Consider the following 26,140-nt stretch of genomic DNA (forward strand, 5'->3'; position numbering starts at 1 on the left):
GTGGCCTCGGACACCAACGTCACTTCCGCCTTTGCATTGCATCCTGGGAGCTGTTTGTCATCACTCCTAGGAGGCTGGAATCAGGAAGAACTCCCAGTATCAGGAAGAAGGACACAGCAGATTACACTGCGGCTTTAGATGCCCACATCCAGGATGGCCGCGCCCAGACAGCTTTTTTAACCACTTGCCAACTGCCGCAGGACTATTGACTACGGCAGTCAGCCTCTCCTGGGCAAAGTGACATAGTACTACGTCGCTCGCCCACGAGCCTGTAGGGGGCAAGCGCGTGCTGCCGCCGGCGAGCTCCCTCCCCCGCTCGTTCCCTGCCTAGCCAGCACGTGTGACCGGCGGCTCCGATGTCTGCCGGCCACTCGCGATCTCCCACAGGAGAGGGAGAAAGACAGACGGCTGATGTAAACACAGCCATCTGTCATTCTCCCTTAGATCATCACAGAGGCTATGTGATCCTGCTATGTAGGATCGTATGTCTCTGTGATTACCTCACTAACCACACCCCCTAACAGTTAGAATCACGCCCCTAGGGACACACTTAACCCCTTGATCATCAATAAAGTTAACCCCTTCCCTGCCAGTGTGTCATATTTACAGTAACAGTGCATATTTTTAGCACTGATTGCTGTAGTAATGTCACTGGTATCCCCAAAAGTGTCAAAAATCTGTCCACGGCAATGTCGCAGTCTCGCAAAAAAAATCGCAGATCACCGCCATTACTAGTTAAAAAAAAAAACAATAAAAATGACATAAATCTTTCCCGTAGTTAGTAAACGCAATAACTTTTGCGCAAACTAATCAAAATACACCTATTGCGATTTTTTTTTTACCAAAAATATGTAGCAGAAAACAAATTGGCCTAAAATGTTAAAACATTTTGATTTTTTACATTTTTTTTGAGATTTTTTTATATAAAAAAAGAGAAAAAATATTATTTTTTCAAAATTGTCGCTCTTTTTTTGTTTATAGCGCAAAAAATAAAATCGCACAGGTGATCAAATACCACCAAAAGAAAGCTCTGTTTGTGGGAAAAAAAGGACTTCAATTTCATTTGGGTACAGCGTCGAACGACCGCGCAATTAGAAAAAAAAAACCCAATTGTTTGGGATTATGAATGCCACTGGACACAGAGAAGAAAACCAAGTAGTAAAAAACATCAAAATTGTATTAAATTTTACATAGAAATAGTATATAAATGACAACCGTGAAAACACATATAACAATACAAGCTAAAAATTGCATGCAATGACAGATAACCCTAGATATAGAAGACTCCAAGGCACACGTGGTGAAGAGAACCGGAGAGACCCTACGCGTTTCGGGTAAATACCCTTCTTCAGGGTTCAGGCAGAATTCAAAACACAAAATGTGCCTGTGTGAGTAAAAAATACTGTAAGGGTATAAACAAAAAGACTTTTTGCTTCTATTGAGGTATCTCAGTAGCAAGTACCTACCATTGAGGTCTTCCCAAGGTAGGGATGAACTGTCAATTAAAAACCGGTAGAAGCTACCAGTGAAGAGAGGTGCCCGATTTCCAGTATGCACATGGTCTAATGGGTAGGTATAAGAAACAAGGTACAGTGGTAGAGAGGTGTCACGCTAATCTCAATAATAACAAGATCAATCTGACAGTACAAAACTCCCCGTGAGAGATAGTGTCCAAATCAATCCAGTGGGAGTGCAGGGAAAGAAGGGTCCACCACCATATAAAGTCACCAAACACTCTTACCAGCAGTTTAGACCCAAAAGGGTCATACAACACCCAAAGTTAATGTATGCAGACAGACGGTAGGTGAAGTCCAATGGTCTGACCAGACCATAAATGTGTGGTTCAGGGTGAAGCCAACTGTCTGCAGAAGATCTTGCAAGAGTTCCTGCTAACTCTACTAGCAACATATTGAACAGACTTTTGGTCTCTTATGACCCAGGGATCAGACCAAATTTTAAAAATATTCCAGTTGATGTAGTCAACATATTTATTAACAGCTTTGTATCGATCCAGGAAACAACCATGAGCCGCAAGCAGAGGCGTAACTAGAACTTTCAGGGCCCCAGTGCCAGAAACCATGAAGGGCCCCCCGGTCCCCTGGCCAGGGTCCTTCACTTTAAGCCTGGGACTCTTCCCACTGATCCTTGGGCCCTTTTCTCTCGTTGCGGGACCCTTTATTACGGTCCCGCAGCAGGACCCTTTCACAAGTTCTGCAGTGGGCCCCCTTCCTGCCATCTTGGGGCCTACCCACGGTGGTGGAATGCCAGGGTCTGGTTGCAAGTGAGACCTTTGCGATCCTGGAAGTTTACCCACTGGAGTCAGTAGTTTTTATTTTTTGGTATTTTAATTGTATTATTTTTTTATCATTTCATTTTATTTTTTTACAATGTCACTGACTAGGACTCTGTCCATTCAGAAAAGGAAGGAACTGGTAAATTACATATTTACCGACCCCTTCCTGGTCCTCTATTGTGACACATCCCCTGCAGCAGTCAGCAGGAGAGGGGGGGGGCAGCACAGTAGGGGGGGTTAGGGGAGCACACAGGGGCCCAGAGACAGCAGAACACAAGTGAACTGGATAGGAGGAGTGGCGGGGGCAGCATACAGATGAACCAATCTCCTCCATTTTCCTCCTGCAGCTACAGGAGGTTAAAGGAGGACAGTGATTTCTCTATATGCTGTCCCGCCGGCCCTCCTATCCCAGTGTGCAGGGGAGCCGCACAGGCCCCCTGGAGCATGGGGCCCGGTTGCAATTGCAACCCCTGTAGTTACGCCCCTGGCGGCAAGGCTATTGAAGGTTCTTCTAGATCGCAGCAATAGGAGGTTGAAAGAGGGGATTGGACTTCACCTACTGTCTGTCTGCATACATTCACTTTGGGCCGTTGTATGACCCTTTTTGCTATCTCTCACGAGGAGTTTTGTACTGTCAAATTGATCTTGTTATTATTGAGATTAGCGCGACACCTCTCTACCACTGTGCTTTGAAGATATTGTATTCATATCTTTTGTGTCAGCTGCTTTTCATATATGATCTTATTATAATGATTTATGTTTGATATTAGCGCAGCAATTTTATCTATTAATAAGAAACAAGGTGAAGATGGCTGCGGTGCCATAAAACAATGGACGCCACAATGATCCACAAATGGTCCAAACCGTAACCCCAGAAGGAGGGGGTTATTTCAAGATGTAAATGACCGCGCAATTGTCCGTTAAAGTCACGCAGTGCCGAATCGCAAAATAGAACCTGGTCTTTGAGCAGCCAAATCATCCGGGGCTAAAGTGGTTAAAAGTAAGATTTTGACTTAAATCCACTACCGTACACCTTGTAAGTATGGGAACAGCGGTTCTGTAAAGGGCGATGGATTAGTATTATAGGGGTATTTTTAGTTAAAAAATGTATTTGAGGCCGGAACTCCGCTTTAAAGTCACAAAAAGCTGAAGTTCGGATATATAGTAAATTAGGATATTGTATATGAAAAAACTATCACATGTCAGGAAGACTCAAGTTTAGGAGAAGGTGGATGGTTTCTGTCAAAAGCAATGTTCAGGTAAATATCATTTAAAGATTTGTTATATTTGCATCCTATAATATTTGCTATAGACAAAAGTAGAAGGTAACTTTTAGGTTAGCATAGAAAAGAGAGCTCGGTTGACCTAAAACCTCCAAAAATGTTTTAACATTTTGCAGCTTATCAGTTTACATATTCGGCTACATAAATTTTTCATGTTAAATCTCACTGTCTCTATGGAAGAGCGGCATTGTCGGGTTAGTGCCTGTTCACACTACCGCGGCACGACTTCGGGGGCGACCTGTGAAGTCGCGTGCACCGCAACTTCGGCACGACTTGCACGGACTTCACATAATGGAAGTCAATGCAAGTCGCTCCGATGTCGCCCCGAAGTAGTACAGGAACTATTTTCTAAGTCAGAGCGACTTGAGCCGCTCCTATTAGAACGGTTCCCGTAGCACAGGATGGACCGCGACTTGTCAGGCTGACCAGTCGCCTGACAAGTCGCGGTAGTGTGAACCGGCACTTATGCTGCTCTCCTGATTGTGATTACAAACACCTTCCCCTTTTCTGATTTTCAGTACATAGAGAGAAGGCGGTTTATAGTTCCCCTGAAGATGTGTGCTGTGAAAACTGATGACATTATTAAAGATATTAACTCCGGAAGTTACAGAGACACTGGGAATCTAGAAAGATAAACATGTATTTTTGTGCAATTACAGAAAACTTACTTAGCTTTGAAAAAGAAAACTAATGTAACCCCCACAGCTAAAGACTGGTAAGCTGCAACATATTACATTTTTGTTCCTGAGTTTTGATATCCTTTAACCAGTCCTAATGACTTTCTTTCTCCCTTTTTACTATATATATTTTTTTTAAAGCATTTTTTATCATTTTTGTTCATTATATTTGTTTTATTGGTGGCTACAATACAAAAAAAATGTGAATAGCTGACATGCCATTAAAAAGGAAAAATCACTTACAAACTTGTTGATCTTTTTAGATTTAGTGAGGAGGGCATGGAAGTGATGGAAAGGCTTATTTACTTGTATCGAAAATTCAGCCAGCTGAAGGTTAGCAATGAAGAATATGTCTGCATGAAAGCCATCAACTTCCTGAATCAAGGTAAGTACTTGATAAGTGTTTTTATAATCAGGATTCAATACGCACTTTATCTGAGAAGGGGTTAAAAAGAGGTGTTCGCTGGATTCTTGTGATGGGAGCAAGTGACTTTCCATGTATTAATCACATTATAATAGCTGTTTAATGCAGACACCAAGGCCAGAACACGCGTCATTTAACACATGCAGTTTCAGGCAGCCACAATGACAGATTATTCCTATCCAGATAAGGATTGTGTGACAGATCACCAGCTGTTCTGGCTTTGTCTAGGGATGTTAGCAACATAAGATCAATGTAGTGATCATTGGAAATACTGTTTTAGAATTCAGGGGGATAGATATCAAGCAAGTTAGCAACAAAATTAGATTGTGAGCTTTTAAAGCAAGCCATAAATTATGCAATTTTCTTTCCTATAACCATGGGTTGAAGGAAAGAAAATGACTCGATTCCCCAATCAATGCTGACTCTCTCCTACTGCAGTATTGTATTCTGACAGCGGGAGGTTTCCCCCGCTGTCAGAATATAATGATCACTGCTGGCGGCTTTAGCCACCGGCATAGATCACACAAGAAAAACCAGACAGGCTGGTTAACCAGCAGGAGAGAGGAGGACGACTCAGGTCAGGTACCACTGCCAGTACCAGTTTACCACCACCACGCAGCCAGCCGGTACCACTCAGCAAATATTCACTAAGGTACCACTCAGCAAATACCAATCGGTACCACTCAGTAAATACCACCTAGGTACCAGTGTACCACGCAGTCAACCAGTGCCACTCAGCAAATACCACTCAGGTACCATACCAGTGTACCACGCAGCCAGTACCACTCAGCAAATACCATGCAGGTACCACTCAGGAATCAGGATTCACCACATAGGTGTCTCATTGTCCCACAGCAACATTAAAATAGTTCTGTGGATAGGTGTCTTTTATACAGGTAACAAGCTGAGATTAGTAGCACTCCCTTTTAGAGAGTGCTCCTAATCTCAGCTCATTGCCTGTATAGAAGATACCTGGGAGTCAGAAAATCTTGCTGATTGATAGAGGATCAAATACTTATTTCACTCATTAAAATGCAAATCAATGTATAACTTTTTTAAAATGCGTTTTTCTGGATATTTTTGTTGTTATTCTGTTAAAATGAACCTACCAGATTATCAAATACTTTTTTCCCTCTCTGTAACAGAAAACATTAGGCCTAGATTTGAAGCAATTTGAATTCTTTCATTTTTTTTTTTATTAGATATTTTTTATAGCAGAAAGTAAAAAATATTGTTTTATTAGTGGATCTATTTGTATGAAAACATTATAGAAATGCAGTTTGGGTACAGCGTTGGATGAACGCGCAATTATTTGTTAAAGTAGCGCAGTGCTAAATAGTAAAAAATGGCCCGATCATAAAGGGGGTAAAACCTTCTGCAGCTAAAGTGGTTAAGTACATCGTGGCGCCAGCACTGAGTTTGTGCTAAGAACGCCAAGGTAACCGTCCATGGGACGTGTCAGTGAGAGAAAGGAGGAAGTGGTCGGGGGGCCGTGAGAGGAGAAAAGTGGCGCGGCAGCGGTGGTAGAGCTGACCGAAGGAAGCCGCTGATTAGAGCGACCAGAGCTGGTCCGCGCCAAAGCAGCAGGAAGAGGTGTGACCCCGATCCGAGGCTGGACTGAGCTGCCCAGTGCCGCCGAGAGCAAGAAGCCTGCCTGTTTTAACCAGACTCCCACAGCAGACCGGCATTATTATGATCTCCGCTGTATGTGGTCAGCTGTTTATGGACATAAAACTGTATGAAATATCACATATATTACATTGGAAAAGTTCAGTAGGAAGAAGGATTTAACAGAGGCAGTGAAAGGAAGAAAAGGGGGCACAATAAAACCTTAAAGGGACCTATTTTTAGACTGCTCAGCAAGACACAGAAGTCAGACCTAAAATAAAAGAAAAAAGGGGTGGTGTGTGGTTGTAAGAGAGTGTAAGAGAAGAGCCAAAAAAAAGGTATAACGAGCCTAAAGAGGAGAAGAAAAGAAGAGGAAATCGGTAATGAAGTGTAAAACAGTGAAAGGGAGCGGAGTCGCAAAATCCCCAAAAATAAGTGCCAGCCCAGGGACAATTAAAATATATATATGTCCCAAGAAGGAAATACAGATAAAATGGCTGAGGAGAAACAACTTGTAGCCCGTGGGAAACAGGTAGTGAAGAGTAACAAAAGTGGGCAGCAGAGATCATCTCTGGGAGCAAACATGTTTAATCAATCGAAAATTGATAGAGCAGGAGAAAGTGACCCGGAAATTAGAGAAATGGAGGATCAGACTTTAAAAGTACAACTACCTACAAAATTAGAAATAGCAGACAAGTTCGCCAAACTAGAACTGTCCCTTAAATCAGACATGGCAACACTTCATGGAGATCTGGGATGGATCCTGACACGAGTAGAGGAAACAGAAAGGAGACTGGATACCCTCACTCAAGTATTAAATGATTTGAAAGAAGAAATTAAAATTCTACAAATGGAAAGGAGGAACATTGCATAAAAACGGAGGACCGGGAAAATTGGAATAGAAGAAAAAACCTGAGAATCCGAGGTCTACCAGAGACAACACAGGGAGAAGTCTTAACAGAAGATGAACAAAATATTTAACCCATTATTAGGGAGAGCATTATCAGAAAATTTGAAGGTAGAAATGGTCCATAGGTTCAGAAGACCGCAGACTGAGTGTAGCAATGGAAACCTTGAGATACCTTGTAGTAAGATTCAAACACTACGAAGAAAGAGCGCAAATATGGAAAAGACTGAGGGGAAGACCTCCACTAAACTATGAAGTGGCCACCCTGCAGATGTTTGCTGACCTAGCTTCCAAAACACTAGCAAGAAGGAAACATCCTATGCCATTACTGGAACAGATGCGCAAACAGGACATCCAATATAGTTGGGGTTTTCCTGCATGTCTAATAGGTCAGAAAGAGGGCCCATTAGTTAGACTCAGACTCCCGTAAGAACCACAAGACTTTTCTAGAAAACTAGATTTACCTGTACCAATCATTTCTGGAAAGTCTGACGTAGGAGAGGAAAGATTAAGACTGGAAGAGGATCAATGGCAATTGGTCCCAAAGAAGAATGGGTCATTAAAGCGATTGATGAACAAAAACAGTGGAAATCCAGATAGGGGACTTAGGCAAGGAGACATTAAGTAGACAGGAGGTCTATTTAGACAGGGAAAAATAATTTAATATTTATTTTTCTCCGTATAAAGGACGGGATACCCTGGCACCAGACGATTTCTGGGCACTTACAATGTAAGGCCCACAAGGTGCGTGAGATAGAGTTCCACCATAATGAGAAAGAGTAGACAGTTGGAGGGGAATCAAAGGAAGGAGGATACTTTCAACTCAAAGAGTAGGAACAGGTCAAAACCCATACATATGAGAACAACAGTAACGGGGAAGGGAGAGGGAGGGAAGAGGGGCAAAAAAAAAAAAAAAGAAGGTGGAGTAATTCAGCCCAGATATCTCAACATCCGTGATTTAATCCTCTGTATTGCTATAAAGCTCATTTTTGTAGAATGACAATCATGTTCCATGTTCTTGTAACTGTTTAAAAAGTTTCGTCCTGCTAACATATTCTAGACCAGTGATGGTGAACCTTGGCAAACCAGATGTTTTGCAACTACAGTTCCCATGATGCTCTTGTACTCTGCAGTGTAGTTGAACATCAATGCCAAGATTCACCATCACTGTTCAAGACCACACATTCCATTTTACCTATTACATTTTTAGCTTTATAGCAAAGCATATCTTTAATAATATTGCTGTTTCCTGAGAAATTCAAAGTTAATGCCAGTGTGTTTTTTTCTGGTGTCAGCTATGTTTCTACAATACAACTTTTTTTATCTCACCTTTTTATTTATTGAAGATTTTTTTTTTTCCTTTTGTGGTTGTGGTCCAAATACTGTGTAAGGAACTGTGTTTTTGTTCGTGTTTTTATGTACAGAATGATATTATGAGTGTAAATTTCTGTGTCTTCCCACTATGAGATTTAAAGTTCATTTGTAAAGGACAGAAATATTGTTCTTGCTGTTTTTGAAGGTGCATGTTCTAGGGGTTTCATCCCATTTCTTCCTTCGCTACTTAAAGTAGAACTATAGGCAAAACTTTGTTTTTTTCATTTTTGGTAGAACAAGAGGGTTATAAGCCCTATAAGATTTGTTTTCGCCTTCTGTGCCCCATTGCGGAGATTTACCTTCACTTCCTGTCCCATATCCAAACAGGAAGTGAGAGTAAATCCCTGAAAATTAAGGGAATTCCTTGAGGACCCCCAGGTCACTTGAACTAGTTTCCCCATTGTAAGATTTCTACTCTATTACTTTTCTGGGGACAACTCAAAATTCAGGATTTTCCCTTACTTTCACTTTTAATGATAATGGTAAACAGAACATATAGTATGGGTGAATCTTCCTAATGGGGAAACAGATGGTTCTAATCCCTCTGCACTCTATTCAAAATGAAAAAAAAAAATGTTGCCTTTAGTTGTACTTTAACGTGATTATAAATAATCACTTTGTAAAACAACTTTTTCAGTTTAACCACTTGCCTATAGTGCACTTTCACCCCCTTCACGCCCAAGCCAATTTTCAGCTTTCAGCGCTCCAACATTTTGAATGACAATTGCGCGGTCATGCTACACTGTGCCCATATTAAATTTTTATCATTTTTTTCACACAAATAGAGCTTTCTTTTGGTGGTATTTAATCACCTCGGGGTTTTTTATTTCTTACAAAAAAATAGGGTTTCCATCCGTCTGGATTTCATGGACAGGATCGAAGGCAGCCTGTTAAGCCAGCCATAGACGTATTTAGCCGCACAAGGAACCGGCTGAATTTCCATTTGTTCATCCATCGATCAACTTCAGTACAGCCAGCCTGTCAGGCTATTTTTGCCCGACCACTGCTGGCAGTGATCATTGTATTTTGTGGGTAGAGCAGGCTCCTCGTGCTGAGAACACAATGACGCTGCGGAAGAGATTCCCCCATCAATGCGGACAGTGTTTATAGGGGAATCAAGCAATTTTCTTTCCTTCAACCACTGGTTGAAGGAAAGAATATTACATATTGTATGGCCTGGCTTACTGAGGCTTGCAATCACAACTTTTTTTTTTAAAGCCAAAATGCTGAAAAATGGGAAATACTGTGTGGGGACCCTTCCAGTTATGATCCCAACCTTAACATCCATTTTTTTTTAAACAGATATCCAAGGTCTTAGCAGTGTTTCCCAGCTGGAGCAGCTGAATAAGCGGTACTGGTACGTCTGCCAGGACTTCACAGAATTTAGGTATCCACATCAACCCAACAGATTCCCAGACCTTATGATGTGTTTGCCTGAGGTCCGCTACATTGCTGGTAAGAATAACATCTACATATCTCATACCATCAAACTTAGTAATAATAATAAATATAGATAAAATGAGCACAACTCCGGCTATAGCTGGAAATTTGTTTTTGTGCTTTCCTAATTGTTACATTTCTACCATACTGTATTAAGGTCAATAGGAGTTCCAGAGCAATTTGCAGGCTTACAAAAAAAGAAACTAATTGCAACAACCTACATTTAGTTTACTGACATAAGATGAGTTAAAGATAATTTCAGAATGGTTGAACTGATGGTTAATAACAACAGAAAGAGATATGCGTTTCTTTATAGAATTGAACTGTTCAGGAATGGACACAGGGGCAATCAAGCTTTTGTTGTTGTCACAGCATCAGTTCAGACAAGGTGTACTATAATCCCGCACAGCTCACAGACCTAAATTTAAGAGCTAAATCTAGACAGCATATATGAGATACAAAGAGAAAGCATAGCTGATAGAGAAGTGTATAAAAACAGACAAATAGAGGCCAAATATATTATCAGTGATGCTAAAGCATAGAAATGGGAAAAATTGCTAAACCTGTTAAGGAAGTAGACAAAACCCTTTTTAAGTAAATAATAGTAACAGGAAGAAAAATACTATGGTATCACAAAAATGAAAACTGGGTACAGTACTGATGTTGAGGAAGAACCTAATGGAACCTAATAGTGTTCTTGGAAGTAAATGACAGTATTGGTAGAAACGTTTGAAGACCTATTGGTTCCAGACATGAAGTTTCATTTTAAGGGTTTCTAGAGGAGGAGATAGACGATAAATGGACTCACTTAAAGCCTATGTAGGCCTCAGGCACACTGCAGCTCAAAAAAACTGCTTCTACAGGCATTTGAGCCTTTTCTTTTACCTTTAAGCTCCCTTAGCCTACTCCCTATGCACACTATAGGCATTTTCAGGAGTTTAGTGCACGGGGAGTTTGGAGGCAATAAAAAAAATCACTTTTGCGTTCAGCAGAGGAGCGTTTGAGCATAAAAAATGCTCAAAAAGCTCAAAGCACGTTAACACATTCTGATGGCTATAATTTTGGCCAATAGAATGTACTACCACCAGACGCAGGAATGTGCATTAACGCGTATGTAAAGCGTGGCTTTTTACCACGTTTTTGCTGCTGCTAAACTCCTGTAGAAGAAAAAAAAAGTGTCAGTTGCATAAAGTGTCCATGAGGCCTAAAGCGATGGGTTCTGGTGCTTTTCATCCCAGAGTTCTAAAAGAAGAATATGGATTTTTTTTCTACAGCTTACCTGTAAAATACATTTCTTGGAGTACATCACGGGACACAGAGCCATATTCATTACATATGGGTTATAGGCCACCTTCAGGTGAATGGACACTGGCAACTAATCAGACAGGAAGTCCCCCTATATAACCCCTCTTATAGAAGTTTTGTATAAGAGGGGTTTATGAGGGATTTACAGTGCCTTGGGAAAGTATTCGGCCCCCTTGAACTTTGCAACCTTTTGCCACATTTCAGGCTTCAAACGTAAAGATATAAAACTGTAATTTTTTGTGAAGAATCAACAACAAGTGGGACACAATCATGAAGTGGAACGAAATTTATTGGATATTTCAAACTTTGTTAAAAATAAAAAACTGAAAAATTGGGCGTGCAAAATTATTCAGCCCCTTTACTCTCAGTGCAGCAAACTCTCTCCATAAGTTCAGTGAGAATCTCTGAATGATCCAATGTTGACCTAAATGACTAATGATGATAAATAGAATCCACCTGTGTGTAATCAAGTCTCCGTATAAATGCACCTGCACTGTGATAGTCTCAGAGGTCCGTTTAAAGCGCAGAGAGCATCATGAAGAACAAGGAACACACCAAGCAGGTCCGAGATACAGTTGTGGAGAAGTTTAAAGCCGGATTTGGATACAAAAAGATTTCCCAAGCTTTAAACATCCCAAGGAGCACTGTGCAAGCGATAATATTGAAATGGAAGGAGTATCAGACCACTGCAAATCTACGAAGACCTGGCCGTCCCTCTAAACTTTCAGCTCATACAAGGAGAAGACTGATCAGAGATGCAGCCAAGAGGCCCATGATCACTCTGGATGAACTGCAGAGATCTACAGCTGAGGTGGGAGACTCTGTCCATAGGACAATAATCAGTCGTATACTGCACAAATCTGGCCTTTATGGAAGAGTGGCAAGAAGAAAGCCATTTCTTAAAGATATGCATAAAAAGTGTAGTTTAAAGTTTGCCACAAGCCACCTGGGAGACACACCAAACATGTGGAAGAAGGTGCTCTGGTCAGATGAAAGCAAAATCGAACTTTTTGGCAACAATGCAAAACGTTATGTTTGGCGTAAAAGCAACACAGCTCATCACTCTGAACACACCATCCCCACTGTCAAACATGGTGGTGGCAGCATCATGGTTTGGGCCTGCTTTTCTTCAGCAGGGACAGGGAAGATGATTAGAATTGATGGGAAGATGGATGGAGCCAAATACAGGACCATTCTGGAAGAAAACCTGATGGAGTCTGCAAAAGACCTGAGACTGGGACGGAGATTTGTCTTCCAACAAGACAATGATCCAAAACATAAAGCAAAATCTACAATGGAATGGTTCACAAATAAACATATCCAGGTGAAGGTTTTGCCCGCCCAATTTTTCAGTTTTTTATTTGTTAAAAAGTTTGAAATATCCAATAAATTTCGTTCCACTTCATGTTTGTGTCCAACTTGTTGTTGATTCTTCACAAAAAATTACAGTTTTATATCTTTGTTTGAAGCCTGAAATGTGGCAAAAGGTCAAAAAGTTCAAGGGGGCCGAATACTTTCGCAAGGCACTGTATATCTGCCCCTTATTTAGTTTTACCTAATTTGTCTGACTGTAACGCTGGAATGTTTTTGTTACTAAAAACGCTTACTGCATCCCCCATGATTTTTGAGATCATCAAAAAATGCAGAAAATAATGAAAAGGTCTACCTGGTATTTAAAGTGGACCTTCAACCTCCTGCAGCAATCGCCTTCTCTCCATCCTGCCCCACCCCCTCCCCCCTCCACAGCACAGATATCGGGAAGGTGGGGGGTTGTTTGTTTTTTATGTAATAAAAGCCTCAACCTCCCCCCCCCCATCTTCCGGCATTCGCCTAGGCGAACAATGCCAGTGCCTCCTGGGATGCATGCCACGCAGTCCCTGTCAAGGAGGAGGGGGGAGAGCCTAGCACCAGTACCGGGAAGAGTCGGCATCGGTCAAGATGCAACATGGTGTCACCGGACCCATGCAGTGACTGGAGAAAGGAGGATCCCAGCAGGTCACCGCTGGATCTGCTGGCTAGTTGCTGTGCAGAACACAGTATCAGGTAAGCAGGGGAAAGGCTTAAGCTCCATGTACACTAAGAAAAAAGAATGTATCAGCATGCAATCAGACAATTGACAGGGCAATAACTGTTTGTCCTCATGGGAGTCTCTCACCTAAGTTAGGCTGGTCATAGATGCATCACATTTTGTCTGGTTCAGCAGGCACCAGCCAAATTTTGATCCATGTGTGGCTGTTCCTGTTCCAGGGAATTTGATGATTGACTTCTTTTGAACCGGCTTTTTGATAAACTTTCCTTGAATCAGTGCTATAGCACTGATCAGTGTATTCTGACAGTGGATGATTCCCTAATGTCAGAATAGAATAACACAGAGTGGAGGATTCCTCCATCTTCCTCACTTGTGGGTATGGGGATATCTAGCCTTATTCTCTGACAAAATAGGTAAATCTAAATTTCTCTGTCGCTCATTGACAGACGTAGTCCTCGTTGATTAATAACAACTCGGGTTATACTGCCCTCTACAGGAGTAGGACTAGACAGGAAAGAAAACGATCTGGCCACACCTTAGGGGCAGTCCCAGAGGGTATATCCTCTCTCTCTCTGCTACAGCAAATCATTTTTTTTTTTCGGTCTAGTTAGGAGTAAGGACCTAGATGCCTTGCTGGGATCTTCGGTCCTGGCAGGATTTTTTTCTTAGAAAGATTTTTTTAGACAGCTTTTTTCTCCAGTGTTCCTGTGAGATCTTCAAGCCAAGGATCATTCTCAGTTCCCTCCAGGAATCGGATCCGGTTGAGCAAGCGGACCAAGGAGCCTCTAGTCGGGTGACTTCGGTCTCTTATGCTCAACCAGGAGAAATTACCACTCCTGATAGGAATCAAGTTTCTGATAAATGTGTGGGAACAGAGAGCGATCAGACTTTGTCGGATTACCTGGACCAAGCAGCTCTAGGGCAGCCTGGTTCGGATCCAGTCAGACAATATCTGGGTGATGACTTAGGTCGATCACCAAGGATTTCACCATCTGTGTCTTCATCAGAGCATCCCGGAGGGGGATCTGTTGGCATATCGGCTCAACAGGAAGGCGCGGAGGTGGGCAACGCGCGCCCGCGATCCTCTAGCGGACGCAGCAGGCGCGCTGAACGGCCTGTAAAGGCAGTGTCAGCTACTATATGTCTTCCCTCCTCTCAGATTGCTGCTGAGATTTCTCCGCAGGATAGAGATGGAGAGAACTCCAGGTATCCTGGAAATTCTAGGCTAGCCTCGTCAAGCCGGTCAGGCCGACTTGGACATACTAGTCGCGAACGCTCCTTGGAGACCTCCTCTCAGGGAGGATTTGCGGCCTCAAGGACCGATCTTCCATCGTGCTTTACAGTCGCTGGTTTTAATGGCCTGGCCATTGAGACCCAGGTACTGAAGGACAGAGGGCTGTCAGCTTCAGTTATTCCTACTCTAATTAAAGCAAGGAAAGCGACTTCCAGCAAAGTCTATCATCGCACATGGAAGACTTATATTGCGTGGTGTGAATCTTTGGGATTTCCCCCACGTACCTATTCGGTGACCCGAATCTTGGCTTTTCTGCAAAAGGGGGTTGAGCAGAAACTATCCTTGAGCACCATCAAGGGTCAGGTTTCAGCATTAGCAATCTTCTTTCAGAAGCCTTTGGCTACTCATTCCTTGGTGAGGAATTTCATTCAGGAGGTGCGGCACTTGGCTCCGCCAGTCCGCGCGCCCTTTCCACCCTGGGATCTTAATTTGGTTTTGTCAGTTCTGCAGAAACCTCCCTTTGAAAATATCAGGGAGATTCCCTTGCTTACATTATCCCAGAAGGTGGCCTTCTTGGTGGCTATCACTTCTGCACGCAGGGTGTCAGAACTGGCTGCATTATCATGCCATTCCTCATATCTAGTGGTTCATAGGGATAAGGTAGTTCTTCATCCGAAGCCATCCTTTCTTCCTAAGGTGGTTTCAGAATTTCATCTGAATGAAGATATTGTGCTACCTTCTTTGTGTCCTCAGCCCAATCATCCTCGGGAATATGCGTTGCATTCCTTGGATGTGGTTCGGGCAATCAGGGTATACCTGAAGGCTACGGAAACGTTCCGTAAGATGGATTCACTTTTTGTGATCACGGATGGCCCCAGAAAGGGGTTGCCTGCATCTGCCGCAACTATCTCCAAATGGATCAGACAGACGGTGGTACAGGCTTATTTTATTAAGGGTCGGAATCCTCCGTTCCCTGTTAAGGCGCACTCCACTCGAGCGCTCAGTACTTCCTGGGCCTACCGCCATCAGGCGTCAGTGGTCCAGGTGTGCAAGGCGGCCACCTGGTCGTCGGTACATACCTTTACGAAATTTTATAAAGTTGATGTGATGGCATCGGCGGATGCCTCATTTGGCCGCAAGGTTTTGCAGGCCGCAATTTGAGGAGACCGGTGGTCTACCTCGAGGGTTTTTTTGGAATTTCAGTTGAGTCTCATCGTGTGATTGATGAGCCTTTAAAACTTCTAGTTGGCACCGGTTGGGCCTTCTAGATTGGATTTTGATTTCCATTTTCCCACCCCTCATTTGTGGTACTGCTTTGGGACGTCCCGAGTTATTAATCAACGAGGACTACGTCTGTCAATGAGCGACAGAGAAAAATGGATTTTTGTAAAATCTTACCGTAAAATCCTTTTCTCTTAAGCTCATTGACAGACGTAGTACCCGCCCCTCTGTTTTGGAGTTGGGTTAGGTTAAATTCTCTAAACACTGCTTTGTGACATAACTGATTTGCTGTAGCAGAGAGAGAGAGGATATACCCTCTTGGACTGCCCCTAAGGTGTGGCCAGAACGTTTTCTTTCCTGTCTAGTCCTACTCCTGTAGAGGGCAGTATAACCCGAGTTGTTATTAATCAACGAGGACTACGTCTGTCAATGAGCTTAAGAGAAAAGGATTTTACGGTAAGATCTTACAAAAATCCATTTTTCTCCCATGCCAGTTATGACCAGCGTTGGTCTTTCTGGCAGTAAGCACGGTAGTTTAGTTGATCTACTTTAAATAATTCGAGTAGTAGTAGTATAAATAATAATTCTCATGATTAAAATCATAATAATTTATTTTTAACATTGCAGGGAAGCTGGTGAATGTACCCCTGGAGCAACTACCTCTGCTTTTTAAAGCATTTCTTCACTCATGCAAAACAAATGTCAGCAAGGAGTAAGCATCCAGAGGAAATGGCTTAACAGCTTCCAAAAATGGCTGCTTTGAAATTGTTAAAAAGGAAAAAAAAAAAAAGACAATTACTCCCTATATGGGAGCCAAACGTTTGCTTTTTGTTTGTTTTCTTCACTCTTTTCTTATCTATTTATTTCCTGACAGAGTTGAATGTATTATCTTCAACATGGATGCACAAAGAAAAAATGCAGTTTCTGCATTTCATTGCTGTTTACAGACCTAGGATTTTTACGCCTTTTTTTATGGGAGGGTCTCTCTTCCTGTATGGATGAGAATATAAGTGTTATGGTGTTGCTACTTTGTGTTTTAATTTTGTCCTTTTTTTTTTTTTTAGATTTAGTTATTCTTTTGTTGGGAGTGGGGATTGCATTTTATATAGTGTTTTGAATGAAAAAAAAACTACCTCAATTTTTTTTTTTTGCTTTATTTTTAAATATTTTGGATTGTAGGCAATACAATATTTTAGATAAACTTGCTGAGATGAACCACGTGATTGTGCCGTTCTTTTATGTTTTTTCAGTGTTGTACAGTGTCTGGCTTTGAACAAATTTAAAAGCTTACTTTACCAAAGCTAAATATACGGCCTTGGATAGCATGTTATGGTTAGTCAGGACTTGGCTGTAACATTTGATAAAAATATGACTTGTTGGAAGCTGGTTTAATACATTACATCTACACATACAGTACTGCGCAAGTGTTTTAGGCATGGGGAAAAAATGCTGTAAATTAGGGATGCTTTCAGAAATAGAAGTGTTATTCGTTTATTTTTTTTTTAAATTAACAAAATGGAAAGTAAAAGAACAGAAAAGAAATCCAAATCAAATCAATTCTTTGCCTTCAAACAAGCATCAATTCTTTAGGTTACACTTGCATGCAGTTTTTGAAGGAACTCAGCAGGTACGTTGTTCCAAACCCCAAACTATTCACAGATCTTCTGTGGATGAAGGCTGCATTTGGTCTCTTCATGTAATTCTGGAAAGACTCTATGATGATGATAAGAGTTTTGTGGGGGCCAAACCATCACTTTCAGGACTCCTTGTTCTTCTTTACGCTAAAGATAGTTTTCAGTAACATTGGCTGTATGTTTGGGGTCATTGTCCTGCTGCAGAATACATTTGGGCCAATCACATGCCTCCCTGATGGATGGCATGATGGACAAGTATCTACCTATACTTCTTAGCATTGAGGGCACAATTGATCCTGACCAAATTTCCAACTCCATTTGCAGAAATGCACCCCTAAATTTGCAAGGAACCTCCACCATGCTTCACTGTTTCCTGCAGATACTCATTAATGTACCACTCTCCGGTGAACAAACTCCCTTCTGCTGTAGCCAAATATTTCAAACCTCGACTAATGATTCTAGAACACCTGCTGCCATTTGGAAAATGTTTGAAAAGATCAGGCAAGGACCTGCTGCCATGTATCTGCACCCTAATTCCTATGTTTTCATGCATAGTAGAGTCACTTTGCCTTGTTTCCATGTCAGAGGTATGGCTTTTGGCCTCAATTCTTCCATGAAGACCACTTCTGATCAGATTTCTCTGGAGAGTAGATGGGTGTACCTGGGTCCCACTGGTTTCCACCAGTACTGTGCTGGTGGCACTGCTGGATGACTTCTGATGTTGAAGGGAAGTAGCTATGATGTGTTTTATCTGCTGCATTAAATTTCCTTGGCTGACCGCATCTATAGTCCTCAACGTTGCCAGTTTTCTTTGTGCTTCTTCAAAAGAGCTTGAACAACACATCTTAAAACCCTTGTGTGCTTTGAAATGTTTTGCTTGTAAGAGAGTTTGCTGATGCAGTATATCTACCTTGCATCTTGTTGCTGTGCTCAGCCTTGCCATGGTGTATGACCTGTAACATGAAACTGTCTTCCATGACATCACCTTAGTAGGAGAGTCTGCCTTTTCCTCACCCACTTTTAAGCCTCCTACACAGCTGTTTGTTTCAGTTAATGATTATGTTTCAACCTACACATGAAATTGATGATCATTAGCCTCTGCTTGGTATAATTAATCATACACCTGATTCTGATACTACAAAATCCCTAACTTTGTGCAAGTGTAGAGCGTGTGCAAGTGTAAGAAATGATGCTGGTTTGAAGCCAAAGGGTAGTCACACCAAATATTAATTTGATTTACAGCCCATTCAGACTGGCGCGTCAGGATTTTGTGGGGCGACCTCGGCGCGACTTGCACGGACTTCATATAATTGAAGTCAATGCAAGTCGCCTCCAGGTCGCCCCAAAGTAGTACAGGACCCTTTTTCTAAGTCGGAGAGACTTGTGTCGCTCCTATTAGAAGGGGTCCTGTACTATTCAATGGCGAGCGACCGACCGCAGGCGACCAAGTCGCCTGACAAGTCGCGCTAGTGTGAATGGACCCTTAGATTTCTCTTCTGCTAACTTTATATTTTGTAAATTTATAAAAATAAACAATTAAAATATATATTTTTTAAAGCATTCTTACTTTACAGCATTTCCTCACATTTGCCTAAAACTTTTGCACAGTAGTATACGTAGGCAAATTTAGAACAGTATAAACTTTCAAGACTTAAAACAATAAGTAAATATAACTAGTATCCAATTGTGCAATGATTGCAACAAAATTGCAAACACCTAGAATGTTAAACTATTAACCTTAAATTGAATATTTTTTGTGCAAAACTTTTCAAGTGGTCTAAAAATAAGTACTGATATCTGGGGCTCACCAGAACATATAATTACATGAGAAAAAAATAGTAATGCTGAATACTTTTGTGTTATGGAATGTCCAAGTTGTTTTTCCTTCAAAGTTCTCTTTCTGTCTTTCATATTTACAACATGATTTGTGTAACAAAAAATATAAATTCCTGAAGTTAAAGAATAAAAGAATAAATAGTTATAGCTGGAAATACAAACGCACCAGATAAAAAATAAAACTTAATGAAAAGTAAATTTCAGGCTTCAATATTGAAGAACCTATAAATGAATTTATTAGGATATATATTATGTAGGTTATATGCCACATAATATCTGAAGAACAAATACAGTAATACAATATATCTCTGTATCCAGACAGAGAAACCATTGGGTTTATTCAATTTTTCATGTAAATTTTAAATTAATTATGAAATGGGATTATATATAATAATCGTATAGTACATTTGTAATTTGAAATGGAAACAGACTACATACCAAAAAAAGGCTATACTTTTTTTCAAACCTACATATAAGAAACAGTCCTGTTACAACCTTGTCACATTATATACTTCATGTGCTCTACATTTTTCTAAAGTCCATATATGAGCAAAATATGTAAAACATTTTCCCCCTTTTAAATACTTGCACAGAAATAAACACATTTTTTTTGAATTATTTAGCATATATTTTTAATGTCTTTGGGCTCTCAAATCCCAGTCTGATCGAAGAAAATTTTTGATTTTGAGTTGTGTTCTTATAGCTCATAATTAATATCCAGTTGACCTAAAGAATACATGTAGATGGCACATAAACCTTTGTTGGATTACTTGAAGCATAGAAGTTTCTGTGCCCAGCACTAGATTTCATACAATTCTTTTAAAGAAATATATATATTTTTATTTAAATCTATATATTTTATACAGCCTGATTATAAAAGCAAGACACTGTATGAAATCAAAACCAAATAGTTTCCTAAAGAACTGGGTCCCAGAGTTTGACTCGGCATTTTATTGCTGGTGTCTTCTCAGCAGTTTCAATCATCTTCTCATTATACTGTCAGACCAGGAGTGAAAATATGTTCCATGTTGTAGCCTTTGATACTAAAAGTCTCTCACTGTAATACAAGAATTATTTTACTGCACTGCATTCAGTAAACAAGGCAACTGTGACTAGCAGACATGACTGGAAAAAGAGAAAGCATTGATTTAAAATTCATTGTTTTTCTGACATGCTGTATGTTATAAAAAGTCAATTTTATTGGCAAAGTATGTTTAATGTTTGGATATAATGAGTTGTTGTTTCAGTGGTTTTGATTTACTAAAACTGGAGAGTGCAAAATCTGGTGCAGCTGTGCATGGTAGCCAATCCGTTTCTAACTTCAGCTTGTTCAAATATGCTATTACAAAAAAAAAAAAACTGGAAATTGATCAACCCCTCAGTGTCTTTATGTGAAACATTCACAAGCCTGGGTAGTTCAAACTAAACAAATCATGAAAACAAAAGTGAATAAGCGAAATATACATGCCAGTACAAAGTAGATCCATACATATAGGCACCTGATATCAAAATAATTTCCTAAAAACATTGAGTTTGGCATCCTGAGCATTTTTTTATTGGTCCTATAATAATCTGAGACCTCATTAAGAAAGGTTCTTGAAATGAGAAGGTGTGTGACCAAGCTTGACTTTAACCAGAAAAGTAAAAACTTCCATTTAGCTTAAAGTGGTTGTTGTAACCCTTAGTGCTTGTGTGTTGTCATTTGCCCATCTCTATGCTGTAATATACCTAGTTGATCCTGCCTGTTCCTGTGTCCCCCTTAGTGTGTTGACCACAGTAATTATGGCTGCTGAGCCATGATACTGTGGTCAGTTTATGTGCCTCCATCGTCCCGCCGCTTTCCCTCTCCCCATCCCCTCCATCCCTGCCTGTCAGCTCAGAAGCCCTCTACCCCCCCCACCGCTGTGGCTGTAAAATTACTAATAACATATCCTGGAAACACCTCTGGTACGGAAAGATATGCAGTGCAGCATCTGTCTTTTAGAAATTATGCAGTGAAATACCTTTATTGCAGAGCGCCTCTGAACACTTACATGTCCTCCCACCGCTCTCCTCCTGGCTGACGTCAATGGGGAATCTCAGCCCCTCCCACTGTAGACCTCAGATCAGGGAAGGAGAGCACCAGGAGGTCACGTGATTGCACAGCGGCTCTGTAAAATAAGGTATTTTGCTGCATAGTTTTTAAAACACACAGATACTGGACAGTATATCTTTGTGTAACAGAGGGCATTCCAGGATTTGTGAGTAGTGGCTTTACAACCACTTTAAGCTGCCTGCATGTCTGGATCTGTTGGTTGTTTTGACAAATATTTTTCACTGAAGCGAGCCTCTGTATTTGCATTATTTTGTCATTTGGTTGGGTTGATTAGTCCAGTTTTGTGTTAAATGTATTTTAAATCAACCATTGTTTCATTTCTATTTTAGTCATCATAGACTTCTTCAACGTATAAGCATTACATTACATTTTGTTAAGCGAATACTGTGTAGCCCTTACAGAGTTTCTGTTGAGATATGACCTCTTTGTACCCGAGTCCCTTCGATTTTTTACTTAAAACAGGGTAAATGGAGTGTTTCTATTGTAAAACTCAGGTATTCTGTAAAAAAAAAAAAAAAAAAGAAAGAAAAAAGGAGTTGTGTACAAATAATTTTGAGACAGTGGGATTGATTTACTGAAGCAGTAAAGACTTTGCACTGTGCTTAGTGAATTATGCGTTGGGTTGCTTTGTTCATTCAATCATGTGCTATACAAAATCCTGTTTTTCTGTGCATATTGTATTAAATATTTTAACACAATACAGAAGCTACATGTCCGACAAATACAGAAGTTTAAAGTACAGCATTTGTGTTACATTGAACAATTACCATTATGAAAAACCATGGTCCACAGGACCAGGCACCTTCAGGAATGTACCATAACCTGTATCCCAGCCTAGGAAAATAGGCTATTATTCCCTGCCTAATGGGTGCAAAATACCCGTAACATGGCAGTCTTTTAAAAAAAAAATTACCCTTGCGCATAATTGGGTTTTTAAAGTCAACACAACTGACCCTTATTTACTAAGCTAAGAGAAGTTTAAAATTTATGTAAACCCTAGAAAAGAAATTGTCTTATTTGCTCTGTTTTTGTTTGTTATACTACTGGAAACATTTTGGTATATCTATTTGACAAATGCAAAAACCTGTTGATCTTGTCTGAAATTCAGAGCTGTTTCTCTCCATACTTCCTGGGTTATCGAAAAGAACCTCACCATCTTGGACTACAAAATTATTGTGTTGTGTTATTCTTTGAGAAAGGGGGGTTCAGTAATTTAGCAAAAGATACTGATCGACAAAAGTTTTCCAACATTTCCATTCCACAGAAGTCAATTATTAGATCAACTTCTGTTGCGCAGAAACAGTTATAGATAGATTGAATTTCGAATGGTTCCTGCTGAAATGGCTCCATTTGGATTCATCCATGGCCAGCTTAAGTAACCAAGTTGTGAATAATTATTAGGTACTAGCAACAATGCCTGTTTTTTTCCAGGAGAGATCCAATTCACAAATCTGGACAGCTATTTCAAGCAGTATATAAATTACGAAAAAATAAATAATGGGTGTGGCACTGCTCTGTGAGTTAATGCTTCCAAATAAAATAAAATATGTGTAAGTAAAAGTAGCCTCAGTGGGAACCTATGTGTTATTAAATCCCACTCAATATGTGCACAATGTTATGAATCAAATGTTTATGTGCAAACACTGGATGTTACTAAATAATCATACGAGTAATATAAGTACTGTATTTTCTGGCGTATAAGACTACTTTTGAACCTCAAAAAAATGCCTCCAAAATGGGGGGTCGTCTTATACGCCGAGTATAATATCTCCAAGGTAACCTAAGTATAAGTATTACCGGTAGATGAAAATTGGGGGGAGGTCGTCTTATACGCTCAGTCGTCTTATACGCCGGAAAATACGGTACAGAATATTTGCCAAAACAACCATTGAAAAAAATAAATTTCAAATTAAAGTGACAGGTGCTCATTAAGGTTCTTCAAACTTTAAATTAAACAATTCAGACGTGATAAAATTCATCGGTATGAAAGAATTCATAAACATGTATCAAGAAATATATATATATATATATATATATATATATATATATATATATATATAATAAAACCCAAATTTAGCATATTAGTAGGTCCATCCGTAACTAAGAAAGTGACAGGTGCTCTTTAAAGGTGCTCCAAAAATGTGTCAGAAAAATAAATAAATGTATATCCTCAGAATTGGCACAATAGTAAGTCCATCAATAGTTCATAAAGTGGCAGAAGCGCTTTAAAAGTGCTCCAATATCCATATGTGAAATTAGTGCTTGGTGCTAGTGCTTCAACCCGTACTCCCCCTCTTTCACTGCACTCACCAGAACGCACTACCCCCCAGCATTCACAGCACACAGTGGCTGAAACCACAGACCTTATATCCACAACTGAGTCATGTTGCTCTCTCCTTTAATTCTCTTGCCCTATCATTTTTTATGTGGAGATACTAAAGGCAAGACCCCATAGTGCAATACTGTGTAATCTTTTTAATATAAATAAATCCGAAATGTAATTACATCAAAAAGGCGTTTAAACAGCATAAAAACAAGGAAGCCTGGGTTGTGATGCATTCCACGAACCTTAACCGGAAGTGACACAGTGATGCTGGTAGCTCTGCCCTACGCGTTTCATCAGTATGACATCATCAGGAGTGGCCAGATGGACTTACTAATGTGCCATTTTGAGGATATACATTTATTTTTCTGGCATGTTTTTGGAGCACTTCTAAAGAGCACGTCACTTTATTAGTTATGGATGGACCTACTAATGTGCCAACTTTGATTTTTTATATATATATATATATATGTATATATATATATATATATATAATTTTTTTTTTCCTGATACATGTTTATGAATTCTTTCATACTGATGCATTTTATCACATATGAACTGTTTAATAACACCTTAATGGGCACCTGTCACTTTAATTTGAAATTTATTTTTATTTTGTTGGTCGTTTTGGCAAATATTTTGTACAAGGTTATGTACTTATATTACTCATATGATTGTTTAGTAACATATAGTGGTTGCACATCAACAACATTTGATTCATAACATTGTGCACATATTGAGCTGGATTTAATAACATATAGGTTCCCACTGATGCTACCTTTACTTACATGTACTTTTATTTTATCTGTAAACATTACCTCACAGAGCAGCGCCACACCCACTATTATTTTTTTCAACATTAAACGCCACCCTGGTGGTTGCTTTTCGAGGCAGCAGCTTTCCTACATAGTGTTTAGAACCACAAAAGCATTGCTCAGAACCAGGGTTGGCATTTAAATAGTATATAATTGATATTTACTAAAACAGACCCGCCATACAAATCTTCCATCATTCTCTAGCTTGAGCCAAAGTTAAATTGTAGACAGTGGTTAAAAGCAATCATGCCTGAATGAACATTGCCAACTGTAAACTGCTCTATGTTTGTAGTTTAATGCCAGAAATGTTGGAGTCATTCTGGAATTTGGAGTGCCCGCTGAGACCATTTGAGAACCTCAGCAGGAATAGTGTGTGCCAATAAATTGGCTCTTTGGACCCTTTACCCCTTGCACTTCAAGGGTTAAATGCTCATTAATGGGTACCTGAAAAAATGACTTTCACTTAACTAATCCTTTGCTTCTGCAGGCTCCTCCTTCCATATATTCCAGGACTCTTCTCTTCAATGCTCAGCCCGACAATTGTGGCTGTGATATCATCAAGTAGAATGCTGTACCTATAGTCCTGCATTGTATGTAAGGCTGCCAAGGACCCACCCACATTCCAGAGCATTGGAGAGGAGATGTAAGTGCTTACTACCTAGGAAGAGAGGAAAATGATAAGTAAAGGTAGTTTGCCTGATACCCTAGGCCAGTGATGGCGAACCTTTTCGAGCTTGAGTGCCCAAACTGCAACACAAAACCAACTTATCTGTTTCAAAGTGCCAGCGGGTTAATACCAGGGGGTAAGAAGGTGATATATCACCTCCCAGCCACCTGTCAACTGCCTTCTGAAAAATGGATCCAGCATGGATTGCTTCTCAGAAGAGTAGCAAGGGATGCTGTATATGTAAATGCACCCCAACCCAGCTACTCACCTCTGCATCCCAAAGTCCCCCTCTTTGCTTACTTCTACATGCCCTCCTTTGCTCACTATTGCACCCTTGCAAAGCTGCTAACCTTGTAAAGGATAGCCGGTCAGTGGTGTTCGCTTTTCTTCCTCGCGTGCCCACAGAGAGGGCTCTGTGTGCCAGCTAAGGCACGTGTCCTATGGGTTCGCCATCTCTGCCCTAGGCAAAAGTTTGCTTTTAAATCTTGCAGTGTAGGGGGTTGTAAAGGTTTTTTTTTTTTTTAGGTTTTATTCCAGCTTTCATAAATCAGCCTCTTACTGATATAAATCTATCTTATACAAAGTAAAATTATTACACTTCTGAGCCCTTCAATAAGAACAAAGAAATTGTTAAAGTTTTCTCAATCATATAAGATGTATTCACTTAATCACACTATTAGGTGGCTGGATCTTTTTCAGATTTAGGAGAGACCTGGCACAATATAAAATGGCATATTTTTAATGTTGCTTATATGCCATATTGTCCATAACTTTCAAAGCTTTGGCTTCCACATTTTGCCCATATATGAGCAATTTGGCTGCTTTTTGCTTCAGTTGAACATCTTCCACATTTACTTCCCAGTAGAGATAAGCTGTACAGTGGCTGCCTATAATAATAATATTGTCATTGTATGATATGTATTTTTTTATCATTGCTGTTAGATATTCAGTAATTGTCAACCAGATCTTCAGCAT

General features: G+C 40.3%; 1 protein-coding gene across 1 annotated transcript in view; it reads left to right on the forward strand.

Moving 5' to 3' along the window:
• NR6A1 (nuclear receptor subfamily 6 group A member 1) overlaps positions 1–16,530 on the forward strand; it is a 105,124-nt gene extending 88,594 nt beyond the window's left edge. Inside the window, exons 6-8 of the mRNA XM_082263331.1 lie at positions 4,517–4,638; positions 9,869–10,021; positions 16,423–16,530. Coding sequence (XP_082119457.1) covers positions 4,517–4,638; positions 9,869–10,021; positions 16,423–16,511 — 364 coding nt within the window. The 3' untranslated portion in view covers positions 16,512–16,530. The remainder of the gene's footprint in view (positions 1–4,516; positions 4,639–9,868; positions 10,022–16,422) is intronic.
• The last annotated feature ends 9,610 nt before the right edge of the window (positions 16,531–26,140 follow it).

Source organism: Pelophylax lessonae (assembly GCF_965119305.1).
Source record: "Pelophylax lessonae genome assembly, chromosome: 7".
NCBI classification, from domain to species: Eukaryota; Metazoa; Chordata; class Amphibia; order Anura; family Ranidae; genus Pelophylax; species Pelophylax lessonae.